We start from the raw sequence: 13481 nt of genomic DNA, 5'->3' as shown, positions 1-13481 counted from the left end.
TTTTGAGATAATTTTATTACCACAGTAAAACTGCGGCATATTTTGGCCCATTACTGACCATGATAAACGTGGCACTTTGTATCTCTATCCTTAAGAAGGCAGCAATTGGAATAATAAAGTGACACAGAGAGAAAAGACTACTGTGATATAAAGAGGAGATATGGGGTTTTATAACCAAAGGAGGAAAGAAAATTTCAGACAAAGAAACCAAAACAAAAACAACCTACCAAAAGCTTATTTCATTGTAGTCTGTTTGATGAATATAACGCATAATGTGTATTAATATAACACACAACAACATTAAATCCCCCAGTAGGTGTTTTACACTTTATTTATACTAATATCAGTGCACAGTGCAACACCAGATATTTTATAGAATACAAATTTACATCTATATTATCAATATGGCAGTTATAAACTACCTTGACAGGCTACTTAGAGCTAACATTATCTGGAGCAGATTATGGAGTCAATATCTGGGAAGTCAGCAGATGGTGCCTGACATCCTCAAGTGCACACAGTGCCTTTTTTGTTTACAAATGAGTATCGCTAGTATTCAACTTTGCTAAACACTACGCCCTACACACAGCAAAGAAAAGTAAGTGCTCCAAAACATTATGTCTTCCATTGAATGCATATGATTTTTATAATGCAAGACAGCAAGGTCACAGTAGGTACTACTGGAAAGCTTTTAATAGTTGTTCTACTGTCAAGTAGAGGTTAGGCCTAATTTACCACATATTACCAATGTCAAGTTTCTATCCAGTACTGCCTTCTCCCAGGCTAATGATAATTAGTCCTTTTGTTAACCAAACCAAAAGGAGATGGTGTTTTTTGAAATTATGTTTTTCAAAAGTATCCAAATGACTTAGGAATGGAAGTCTCACTCTTAAGGAAGATTTAACACATAGCTTGAATAAATTTGAATAGGTTTTTAGAAGAAATGTGGGGTCATCTAGCTACTTCTTCTTCTTCATAGAGCTCTACCACAATAGCGTCTAATTCTGCACCAGTACAAAAGCCTTTTTCAGGCACTTTAGCCTGAAAATGGAAGAGAAAAAAATGGCTTTACTGCAGGGCTTTCAACACAATTATCAAACAGAAATCACTCACAGCCTTGGTCGTAAATGGCAGACACAAAATATACAGGTAGCTTTGGATAGCTCTTTCCCAGAGCACCATTTCATAATGACACAAATGCTAAATGGTACCAAAATTAATTGTTACCAGGACCAACTACTAAGCTGGTTGTGCTACAAATTTCCTGACTCCTGCATCGCCTAGCACAGCTGACCAGCTTTAGTGAGTTTCTGCTTCTCCTCTTGTCCGTCTTCTCAAAGTGGGCCTGTGTTGCCTCCCTGTAGCCTTCCCTCTAGCACTGCATTGGAGAAGGAGGGAACCTGTGTTTCCTCAGGCCAGCAATATCCCATTCACAGAGAACAGCATAAACTGGTGTGGATGGAGGTAGAAGGGCAAGGTGAATGTGGGCTGGGACATCTATAGATCCTAACAGTGGGACTGGGAGAGCACAAAGCACAAAGGAAGGCAATGGGGAAAGAGAAAGAAATCTGATGGCCCTCAATGCTACCTTATGCTTCAGACACTGGGGAAAAAACAACCAAGAAGCTCAGTCTCTCCCATTTTTTTCCAGAAAAATAAACAAAAACAGACTGCAGAGTACATGGAAAGCAATTCAGAGAGAGACACTTTCATCTCCAGCCCCAGTACTCAGAACTCCAACAATCCCTTGTATAAGTGGCTTAACAGTATCTCATTTATTATGTGATATCAGAAGGCTAATATTAAAACAAACAACAAAACATAGAAGGGTTACATTTTATTGCTGCCTTACATATATACTTATTTGGTGACAGGAAAAAAATGGTCTTTGGCTTTGAGTTCTATGAAGAGGCTGTGATTTTATCTTCTGTTACAACCTCATGCCCTGCAATTCATATTGAAACACTTTGCCTTACCTGTGGACTGACCTTGCTTACTGATATTTCAGGAAGTAACCATAAATCACTTTCTAACGTAACATGGCTAGTTAACTGCAACAGCTGCAGGACATTGATACAGAAAGCAGTAAAGTTAGAAGCCTCTTTAACACTGTATTAACTGCAGCAAAAAATCAATGCTACTAGAGATTCTGCATCTCTCCATTACATTAAAAAGAGAATATCAAAGGTTCTGGAAGTTTATGTGTTACAAAATTACCATGATGTAACATGAACATCCTTGAGAAGGCTGATAAACCTGTCCACCAGCGGGACACAAAGCGGCCCGAGGATATTGTCCCAGCTGGGTTGCATATACTCAGAAGCTCTTCGCTGGGCATCACTTTCACAGCAAAAGTAGTCAGCACATGGTGTGACAATGTACGGAATAAAATAGTAATTGCCACTGGAAGCCTAAAAGAAAAACAAATCTAGTTTAGAAAACAAAGGAAAGTAGAAATATGTTTCTGTATATAAAGAATTCTTTTACTGTCAGAAAAAAACAGCTAGATTAGGCATGGTGCACTGTTTAACACAGGATTTGCAAGCATTAAATTAAAGGAATTTTCTGTGGAAGAGTTACAAATATTAACAGGAGTAATGAAAAAGGGTCTGGATCTGAATAATATAATAAAGCTGTTCAATTTTTTGATGTGATGCATGGACCCCAAGAGGGCCTGGCAGGACAAGCTAACCTTCTGGTCCCACATTTTTCAGGTCAGGGAAGATGTATTTGCATCCTCTAGGCTTACTCTGTGCTAGGAAGGATATGATGCAGAGCTCACCATAAACCACAAGAGAAATCCAGAAACACAGGCATTTTAAGGACTTTATGGAGATGCTTAATCCAGAAAAGCTTACAAAACATCTGCTTCAAGCTGGCATTAACACCAAATAATAATAACAAAAACAACAACAACAAAAATAAACCCATCATGAAATGTCTCATAACATATCTAAGACTTTTAACACAAAATTCTCAAGGAAAAAAAAAAAACCTTAAGAGGCTACAAATAGCATAAATATGATCAAGGTGCTGAAATGAGAGAGAAAATGGGAAATGTCCTTCAGACCTCCAATACAATACATTCAGATTTTTCAACTCCTGAGCAAGACCCAAAAAAGACAACTAAGAAGTATTTCACAACTACTCTAAGCATCAGTATCCTATTTTGAGCTAAAACAATTCTCTGCTGTTTAATAGAAAAGTAAAAAGTCAGCCAAACAATGCACTCAGAGTAACTAAGTGTGAACCCTGAAGTCAGTGTGATACAGCTAATGAAATCAGCTACCACGGAATATCCTTCTGCTGTCACCTTGGGGATACCAAGGCATTAAATGCCTCCTGCAACATCATACTTTTTATTTTTCATGTCATCTAAACCTGCAGTAAAGCAGCAGCCATTTAAAGTTATTGTGAACAGTGGGAGAATGCTGAGATGCCTGAAAGAACAGATATGAGGATGGCGTGTTTTTATATGCATTAATACACTGGATAAGAGAAATAAGCTGTTCACAGGAAATAATAACAAATAAAAGTGTGCACTTACTGCAAATACAGACAGGAAAAAACATGCATCAGGGACATCCTGTTACTGATCTGAGTCTGTAAGGATTTTGAATTTTAAGTGATTTCTAACAGATAAAGATGGAGGTACAAGGCTTCTCCACTAACCTTGTGGTACAGTATCTCTGTTGCAACAATATCATTATCTGTTGCAATGTTATCTTTACTTCATACTAAAAAAGTTGGGAAACTTGCAACCCAAGCAACCAGTATGTTAAAACAATTTAGCCTGAGGTTTATTCAAATAAACACTAAGTTCAGCACCATACAAAAGCTGCTTGTCTACAAATTATGTTTTTAAGCCTGTAATAATGAATTAGATCTTCCTGCAATGGGGAAAAACAGAAAGAAAAAAAAAGAAAGTATGATGGATCTTGTGATGTAAAGAGAGCTGCAGTTATATCCTGAAAAAGAAAAACGATGTTCAGAAAATATTAATTGTATGTATGAAACACCATATTTGTCATGTTTGGCCAGCATCTCATCTGTTTGACCAAGGTTTTTGCCTCGTTTTGGATATGAAATCTGTTCAATTAAAAACACATTTGTGGGTGCAGAAGTCAGGAAGCCTGCACATATTTTGGCACATGACCTTGTCTGAAGAGCAGCCGGCACAGCTGTACCTCCAAAAATTAGTTTGCCATGTTTGGGAAGGGCAGTCCATACCCAGTTCATTAGGTGACAAGGTATGATTTTTGTGCTGCACATGAAGGAAAAGATATTCTGTCCCCTGACAGAGATGCCATTCAGTATAGCACCAAGAAAACCAAACATTATATGGCCTGATAGACACCAATCTCCAATTTTTTAGCTTCTTCTGTCCAGTATTTATATGGAATAAATTCTAAAGTCTCTTCATATAGAGGGAAGAACTGAACTTTCTAAAAATAGTCCTCCTTATCTTCATTATGTAAAAAAAAAAAAAAAAAAAAACAGTTCTGTTCATCTACTTTTCTTAAACTATCAAGGGCTAGAGCTGGCTGTAAATATCATCCTTACTTCTTCAGAACATCTGCTCTGGATGCTGCTCTCTGATACCAAAAGCTGTGAAAATTACTGTCGTGTCACACACCAACTACTGCTTTTTAAGATAGCAAATAAGTGGCACAGGTTTGTATTAAGGAACAATTATAGCCATTCCAGCTGCAAATATGTATTATGTATGAATTATGGCTTATAATTCATAGGTATAGAATTACATAAAATATAGAATAGAACTATTCTATACATAGAATTACATAATTAATATAATTATATGATTTTTGTAATTTATAAAGACTGTATGCTGAGTGGGTTTATTTCTGGATTATTAGCTGTTTTTATTATCTCAAGATTTTTTTTAACTTTAAAAATAAAAAAGAGTGAAAAAAAGCAAAAACTCTCAATAGCTCATCTTCCAGCACATAACATATGCCCAGTGTGCTAGCAGTGAAACTTTTATATTTGATCACAACACTTTAATCCACCAGAAAAATGTTATGTTTTATGTTTAGGAACATCAAAAAAAAAAAATAGGAGTAACTGCTGGTAAGTTGAGAAAAGGATCTGTTTTTCAGATGAAAATGGCTACAGGAATTAAGCACAGAGATATGCCTTTACTGAAGGAGTTAGGCCTACAAAGGCCACTTTAGGACCTACGCATGACAGGCCAAATATAGAGTGCCTTTTGTCTTAAAATAGTCCTCTAAACGTTTCACTAGTGCTGTTAAAAGTGAACATTTGACCTTAATAATGTAAACAGTTGTGTGCTTTTTGTTGTTGTTGTTTCTTTGTTTTTCAATTGTCCTGCTATAGTTATTCTGGTCAAACTGTTACTTTGTGCCATAGGTATTGTACTAGATCTCTACATCTTCAGAACGGGAATTATGCCTGCACAGCTAATAGCACAATTATTTCACTCTAGCCATGCCAGTTTATGTCACTTCAGTTTTCGCCACTTCCTCAAGGAGTGTTAGCAGTGCTTATCCTAACTCACAAAGCAGTTAGAAGAGAAGCACATAGAATGACAGAAAATGAACTGCATCAACTCAAAGAAGTCACACCCTTTGAGTATTCAGGGAGTTGAATCCACTGTTGTCTTAAGAATTAAGGTTTGTGCATTAGTTTTCTAAGCCATCACATTCGTATCCATCTTGTAATACAGGTGACTCTAAAATATCAACTTTATAAAAGTACTTCCTGTTCAAAAGTTGAACATATGTGGTGTTTTTGTGTAAATACTATGGGAGAGGTTATCATAAACCAAACACTCCAAGCACAAGGTGTAACTTGCAAGTAACAAGTACTTCAAGATTACACTTATTTTGAAAGAAAGAACCTGCCAAGCATAATTTAAAAAGCATCCTTATATAAAAATGCCTAGAAACACAGTAATGAGATGGCATATTTATTCAACAGAAATCAGATTGAAAGTGATACATACTTTGCCTATCAGATTACCACTGTGGTATTCAGGAGGTACTTGAACCCGAAGGAAAGCTTTGTGGTTGGCAACCTACTCCAAATTGAAATAAAACAACATAGAGGAAAACACCACCACAAAATAGCATGAGAATCAAAACAACATACACGACACACGAATAGAAAAATTATTAAAGAAAGAAACAACAGAAAATGAATATAGATATTTATAGCAAGCCCATATTTACAACAAGAAAATATTGCAATAAGTTGCCATCAAGAATGTAAGAGTTCTTTGTCTCTTTTATTTGTCTTTACATCTCCCTGTGTCATCATTAACATGCTTTAAAGTCTTACTTTCAAGAATGTGGCAGATTCATTACCTATTGAGTTAACTATAATCCAGTCACTACAAATATGCATCCCTTGAGACAGTAAAATTTCCGTAAAAACTCATAAATGTATTTTAAAAGCCTTAGTTTTCATTATGTCAATAGTAACAGTGGCATATTTAATGATAGAAACATTAGAAATAATATTTATTGGGTTACCCTTTGCCGTTTTACTGTTTTCCACCCAAAAGGAATAACGATTGTCTGCATTTAAGATGCTCCTACTCCTATCTTTCATTCTCTGCCCTTTTCAAACTCTTAATACTTCTGCTAAAAAAGAGGCTTTTTTAGAAAGATATCTTTAGATGACCAGTCACATAACCTTTTATATACTGTAAAAATAATCAGAAAATAAAAAAAAAATATAAAGCTGCTCTATGATACAACTTCTTCAGATTACTAAATCTATATAATATAAATCATACTTCAGTCAATCCATTGGGGCTACTAAATTGGAGAAAATGAGTCCAAGTGCCAAAATCTTTTTATTTAATTTTCTTAAACATTCATTAACTTGAAAAAGTAGAGAGTCTAATTTATACAGCTACCAAAGCTCTGAAGAGACTTCCTGCCAATCACAATAAAAAGTGATTTTTCAACATAGAAATTCCTTTTGGCAAGGATAAATTATAATCCTGTTCCCTTTAGATCAAGGAGAATTTTTGCTAATGACTCCTCCATGGCCAAAGCATCATTCTCTCCTTATTATATAAGTGCTGCTTCAGGATTTGACAAAATGAAATCCATTTTAATCTCTGAAAATACTTCTTCAGGTCCACAGACCTAAGTAATAATAAACCTTTTGGTTTAATAGCCATCCTACTTTCCTTTAAATATTTCCCTCAAAAGAAATTAACAGGGTTATTCAAATTTCTTCAGGCATAATATTAACTAAAGAAAAACTAACTCTCTCTCTTTCTGTACTTGCTTTAATAATTTTTCCCAAAGAGGGAAATTCTGTTATTTTCAGTGCTTATATAGCTTACATTTTTAGTGTCACATTCAAAGAAACTAAATGGATCAAGGTATGTATTTCATAAACTATGTGCAATCAACGCTAGAACTACTGCGATAAGGACTGTACATTTTGCCTCCTACTCCAGCAGCTTTTAAAAACCTTCTTGTGCATTCTTTCCTCCACTCCATCTTGAGCATCTTAATGCACCGTTCCGTAAAATTTTGTAGATGGAGAGAAAAAAAACCCTACCGAGGAGAAGAAAACCAAACAAAAAACAAGGATATCAACAAAATGTTGCATTAAATAAAATAACTTCCACGGGGATTTTGTGTGTTATGTTGGTTTGGGGGAAGGTTTTTTTTTTTAAACAATTATGTTTAAACAATTATGTTTATGAAAATCTTTGGAGTTTTATTTTTTCCGTAAACCAGTAATAATCTGTCATTTAAAGAAACTCCAACATACAAGCCTGCTTTCCAGAGAGAAATGCGTTTTCCTGTACCCTACAGTCCGGTAGCATCCACCATGCTCTCAAACCTTGATTTTTCCATGATGATACAGGAAACAAAATGTTCTGCCAGACTGGATGTTTTTAATTTATTTTATCACAGATAATTTTGACAGAAACAAGGGTGCTGTGCATATGCAATAAGTAAAATTATCAGAAGGTTGTCCTCAAAGCTCAGAGGAGCTCCGTGGAAGGAAACCTAACTGATGGGGCACAGAGAATACTGACCTTGAATTTCATACCAGGGCAGCTCTGTCTCTGGGAACTGAACTCCCATAGCCTATAATTCTTTCCTTTTGTATTCAAGTACGCAATAAATTATTGATACAGAATTTTAATTACTTGTTTGTGGGAGTCAAGTAGCACTGACTCACATTTCCCATCTTATCTTATGCCTGAAAATTTCTTTCCTGGATGATGGAAGGAAGCTACATTCCCACTTCTCCTACTCTCACACTTCTCAGACATTAAGCTATTAAATCTCTCAAACTCACACCACCACAGCATGTCTTTCTATAATTTTCATTGTTAGACCAGCTGTGCTGAAGCCAAGACCCAAATTAATTGTTCACCTTTTTTTCTACACATGGTTTTTAGCTTTATGTTCAGCTTCCTGCCTCCTCCTCCTTGCTAAATTTGCATAATGTTTCTTTACAAGGAAATATTGATTCCTTGTTACAAGTAACAAGGCTTACTTGTAATGCACAAAAGAAAATCACCTGTAGAGGCACACTACACGTTCATCTTCTCTTATCTTTAATACGGTTACACATCAATTCTAAGCTGTGATCTTTTTTTGCACCTTTGTACTTGATTTGAGATTTGCAGGATAAATAGCAAAGGTGAGGACAAGGAAACCTCAGAGAAAGCTCCTAACTAGAGTACCCTGTGCAGAAAGTACCACTCATGCTGCTGGAAGAATGGTGCAATATCTGGTAGCAATCCCAGTTGTCCCTTCCCTTATACACACAGATGTGTGGACACAGAGCTCATAAGAAGCAGAGAGGACTTCTCTTCACAGAGAATGCTGTGGCTACCTCTGGGTTGGAGGAAGACTTAGCAGATTAAGTATCTATCCTCCTTCCAACATGTCTCCACACCCTAGCAAAGACTGCATTTAAGCTCTTTCTACTATTTCACACTACAACAAAGGCATACCAATACAAAGATTGCTTCAATCAGGAAAAGAGAATGGAAAAGACAAAATCCTAGTACAGTGTACTAATAGTTAATATGTAACACTGACAATTTAAACTGAAGTGGTTATATAACTTTTTCCTTCATTGGACACAGCAAACTCACACTGATTTGGTAACTATATGCCTAATACTGCAACCCTCATTCACAATGACCTCCCAGCAAAACATTGTCTATATGGTTGTAATGTATTTAATATTATTTTATTTTTATTTATTATCATTAATAATAATAATAATTTTATTTTATATTGTTATTTAAATATAATTAATATATTCAATCGAGCAATGAAGCAGTGGCACAGTACTGGGACCGCAGCAAACTGCACGGCTGTCATGACACCTCACTGAATCTAGAAGGAGTGGGAAGCAATTATCTATTTGAACTCAATTCCAACTTAGAAAAATATAAAGTTTTAACCTATTAATTATTTAGCTTGATAATTAGTTCATCACAATACCTGATTTAAAAAAAATTATAAACGAATGTAATATGGGAGAATATTATAATATAATTCACTATCTAATAAAAGAGAATATGAATAACCACAAATAACATGAAGGTTAAGAATTCATACCTGGCATTTAAAGTCAGGTATTATTATTTTTTCCTCTGAGTTTTACTCAATTTTTTTTTCTTTAATAAACTCTTTTTAGAGGAGAAATCAAGATCCTAGTTTAAGGATTCTTCCCGGAGTTTTTTTTTTTCAGAAAACGTTACCAAATTCATTGTTTCTTCTCTTCTACATGAAGGTGAAGGAGTTCATAACTCCCTTTGTGGGAGAGAGAATCAGCCAAAAGAAAAGATTGCAGGCTGCTAATCTGATGGCGCTAGGCTGAACTTGTCACCTTCCTCTGCCTTTATTCCATCTCTGGAGCAACCACCAAGTGGCTCTGTCACAATTCTCCCTTTTGGAGGGGAAAGCAAATACTTGTGACATTTTGATTACCCACCAGTTGTGGCCAGAAGGTGGTCAGCAGCATTATTCACAAGCAAACGTGCAGTTGTTCTGAGGCCTCTTTTCACAGAGCTGTGGACCAGAAAATGCAATCCCCACCGCACAGTGAAACTAGATCAGAGATCACCACGACAGACGGGAAAATGACCTGGACTTACTCAAGTGCTCAACCTGATCTATCTTTAGCCTACATACAGTGCTGTGGCCAACTATAAACAGCAACTCAAAATAAACTGCTGTAACTAATGCATTCTCTCTTCCAGTCTCCTTTAAACAATTAGTTTAGCAAAATCTAAGAACATTTTATTATTTTAATCCTGTTCTATTTTCTTCAGAAGAGAATTAAAGTATACGGTGAACGTGGGGAAAACAGAATGGAGTAAATCTAAGTTTAATATTTTTGCAAATTCAATAGTCCTCAGTATACCAGTTTACAGTGTTTAATGAAAATAATCCTCTGATATGTGTTTTTGATACTTCACATCACAACTGTGTAGGATATTGTGGTACATTACAGTAAGCCTAAAATAACCACCAAACTTTATCTTGGTTGAGGTGTACTTACTTGTATTAAAAGTAAGAATAAAAATATTTTTAATTGGGGAAATAAGCTTTTGCATTCCTCAGCAAAATCTGTGAATTTGTGAGGAAGAGGATGGGTACACAATAGCCAAATCTGTTTGATATACAAGACAGCCTTAATAAGGCATCACACACACTCGTACACATCTGCACAAGTGAGTGAAAGCGGCAGCAGTAGAGACTTTGAAATTCTGAATTTTCATTTTGATCTATGAACCTACATGTGTAACATATCTACTGGCACCTTTCTAGAACTTAAAAGGAACTTTAAAAAATAAAGTTAGATTTAAAAATTACTTTTTTTTTACTTTGGAAAGGAATTCAACAAGATTTCCACTAGTCTGAACTGTACATAGGGAAAACAGACCTCCTTCTACGGTATAGAACATATATATGCTTGGCAGTTTTGTTATTAGAGTTGCTTCAAATGTGTTCATTTTGTGTTTTAAAATGAATGTAGATTTAATACTTACTGTGTTTTTCTGAGATACCATATCCTGGAGAAAAAAAGAGAACAAAAATAATTAGTCATTTTTATTGTGAATTATTATGTTCAGTAAAAATAACTGGTATACATATATATACACACACACAAATGTGTTCTTCACAGCATAATTCACATTTCCTGCCAAAGCAAATTCCAGGTAAAGGGACAGAATAATGTCAAGAGAAGTCTCAGTAGTTCAGGTTAGGAAAGAATTAATGATTCAGAAAAGAAACCTATTTAAAGCAGCATACAAAAGATGAAGAAAATTAGGACTTGCCACTAACTGGAGTTTCTCAAGATGGGCACTCCACGTACCCTGTCACAGACTGAACATTTGTGAAACAAAAGCATTCAAAGACGGAGATTTTTTCGTCTAAGAGAGTATCCTTAAGGTACCTTGGCCCCTTTCCTACCCAGATGGGCACAGCCCAACACACCCCTACACCTTAGTTCTTCTCATCTTGAAATCTAAAGAGAGATATTGAAACCATGAGGCAGATGATAATTTAATGGACACGTAAACCAGATCTCAAAGATCTCCAGTTGCTGGTAACTTTCTCCTCCTTCTGCAATGGCCTGCATGTCCAATGAATACTACTTGGTAAAATAAACAGATCTCCAGATAAGTCACTCTACAAAAATATAGACTTGTTTCTAAGCAAGGTTTTTGATATCATTTAATTGTATGTCATCTGACAACCTAAGATAATTTTGCTTGAGTAACTTCACATCCAACAGCCTGAAACCCACTTGCACAGAAATGATGGTGTCTATGTACACCATCAGACCAAATGTCAGGGACCATCTAAGAGGTTTCGTTCTGCAAATATGATCCTCTTGAAATCCAGACTATCTATCTTTCATGTGTTTGGAACTAGGCTGTTTTGGAAAGGACATTGGTGAAACTGAAGAGACAACTCTTGGGAGAATTTCAAGGATAGCTCTACGCAATAAGCTACATAAAGTCAGGCTGTCTGAACTTCACAGCTCTTCCCAGTAGGAGTAATAGCAGGAATATCACCTTTATAATAATTAGGCTAGCCACTCTTAAGAAGCATATACAGCAACCTAGATCTAAGTAAAGTAATAAATTCCTGAAGGCAAGAAAAAAAAAATGGCCAAAGTAGTCAGAAATAAAGAACCACCAGCAGACAGTCAACAATACATACTAAGGTTCCTATACCTAAACAGAATTATTGATTAATTCAAACTCTTCAGGCCAATAAAATACTTCAGAATAAAAATGATGGAAAGTTTAGACATCTGAAATATGACATGTCTAAAAATAATCATGTCCACCTAGCTAAACAAGCTTCTCCAGTAAAGCTTTATCTGCTGCTGATAAATTATTTTCTTGCTGGGGTAGAAATGAATGCTTCTGAGAACTATTCAGCGCCTAAACCATGAAACATGTCACGAGATCATGAAATGTTCTTCACTGAAATATCCTAAGAACAATCCCTACCCACCTTCTGAAATACTCCTAAGAAGAAAGGTGCACTAGTGTATTTGAACAGTATCCAACTGTGAGCTTGAGTTCAGTTACAGAAGAGGTATCAAGGACATCAGGGTAGGACTGAACCATATGGCAGTGTCCTGCTTCAACTACTCTAGTGTTCAATCCAGGTGATCTCCAACTTATTTACAGCAACTTAAATCAAGACTTCTGACCCACAGGCACATCTTACTATGTCAGCCAAGGAGGTTACACAAACAACCACGAAATAAGGAAAAGGTTAAGTGGGACCTCAGTGGCACTAATAGGCTTCTAGCAGAAGAGAGATGAAGGCAGATAATAGCTTTTCTAGCTCTATGTGATCCAGTCATGCTCCAGTGTTCCCAGGTCCCCAGGGTTGTCCTTGGGCTGTACACCCTTAGAAGCCTCAGAACTGACACTGCAAAGACTTGCAAATTCTGGCAATGAACAATCTGAATATCTGGCCAATGGACAGATGTGAGTGGATATCATTCATCACTCCAGCTATTGAGCTTGCCTATGTGCTTGGCACAAAGTGCAGAAATCAAAGCCATCCACAGAGGTCCTCATTAGGCAGAGAGAGATAGACGATGACAAAGATGACTAGCCTATGCTTTCCAAACTTTGGCACATGCTGGGGAGAACTAAGCTGATCAGAACGTCTGAGAGAGAACAAAAAAAAAGATAAAACATGTTAATGAAAATTAAAAACAAAAGATCTTTGTAGTCAGGTGTATTACCACTGCAAGATGAATAGATGTACGCCTGCCCACTCCAGTTAGACAGAGGAATGGAAGGCATGCAAGTGTGCTTAGCACCTATCTGCTTTATTTCTTTGAGCACAGGGTGAGAGAGGCTCCATCTCCGAGTTCTTGAGAATCCAGGTCACACAGAAAGGGAATGTACATGTGGACCACCACTTGCAGAAAGAAAGTATGGGGTACTAGACACAGAGTAA

The 13481-nt window shown here is 36.3% G+C and overlaps 1 protein-coding gene across 4 annotated transcripts in view; it reads right to left on the bottom strand.

Annotated features, from left to right (window-relative positions):
* Window positions 1-13481, bottom strand: part of MAP3K15 (mitogen-activated protein kinase kinase kinase 15) — an 87531-nt gene that overhangs the window by 46880 nt on the left and 27170 nt on the right. For all 4 annotated transcript variants that reach the window (XM_080576395.1, XM_080576398.1, XM_080576396.1 and 1 more), the window contains 2 exons: window positions 11033-11056; window positions 2218-2411 (listed from right to left, as the gene is read on the bottom strand). In XM_080576395.1, the coding sequence (XP_080432521.1) occupies window positions 2218-2411; window positions 11033-11056 (218 nt within the window). The remainder of the gene's footprint in view (window positions 1-2217; window positions 2412-11032; window positions 11057-13481) is intronic.

This window comes from Anser brachyrhynchus, assembly GCF_964034855.1.
Source record: "Anser brachyrhynchus genome assembly, chromosome: 1".
Lineage (NCBI taxonomy): Eukaryota > Metazoa > Chordata > Aves > Anseriformes > Anatidae > Anser > Anser brachyrhynchus.
This window is presented reverse-complemented; position numbering and strand designations above follow the sequence as displayed.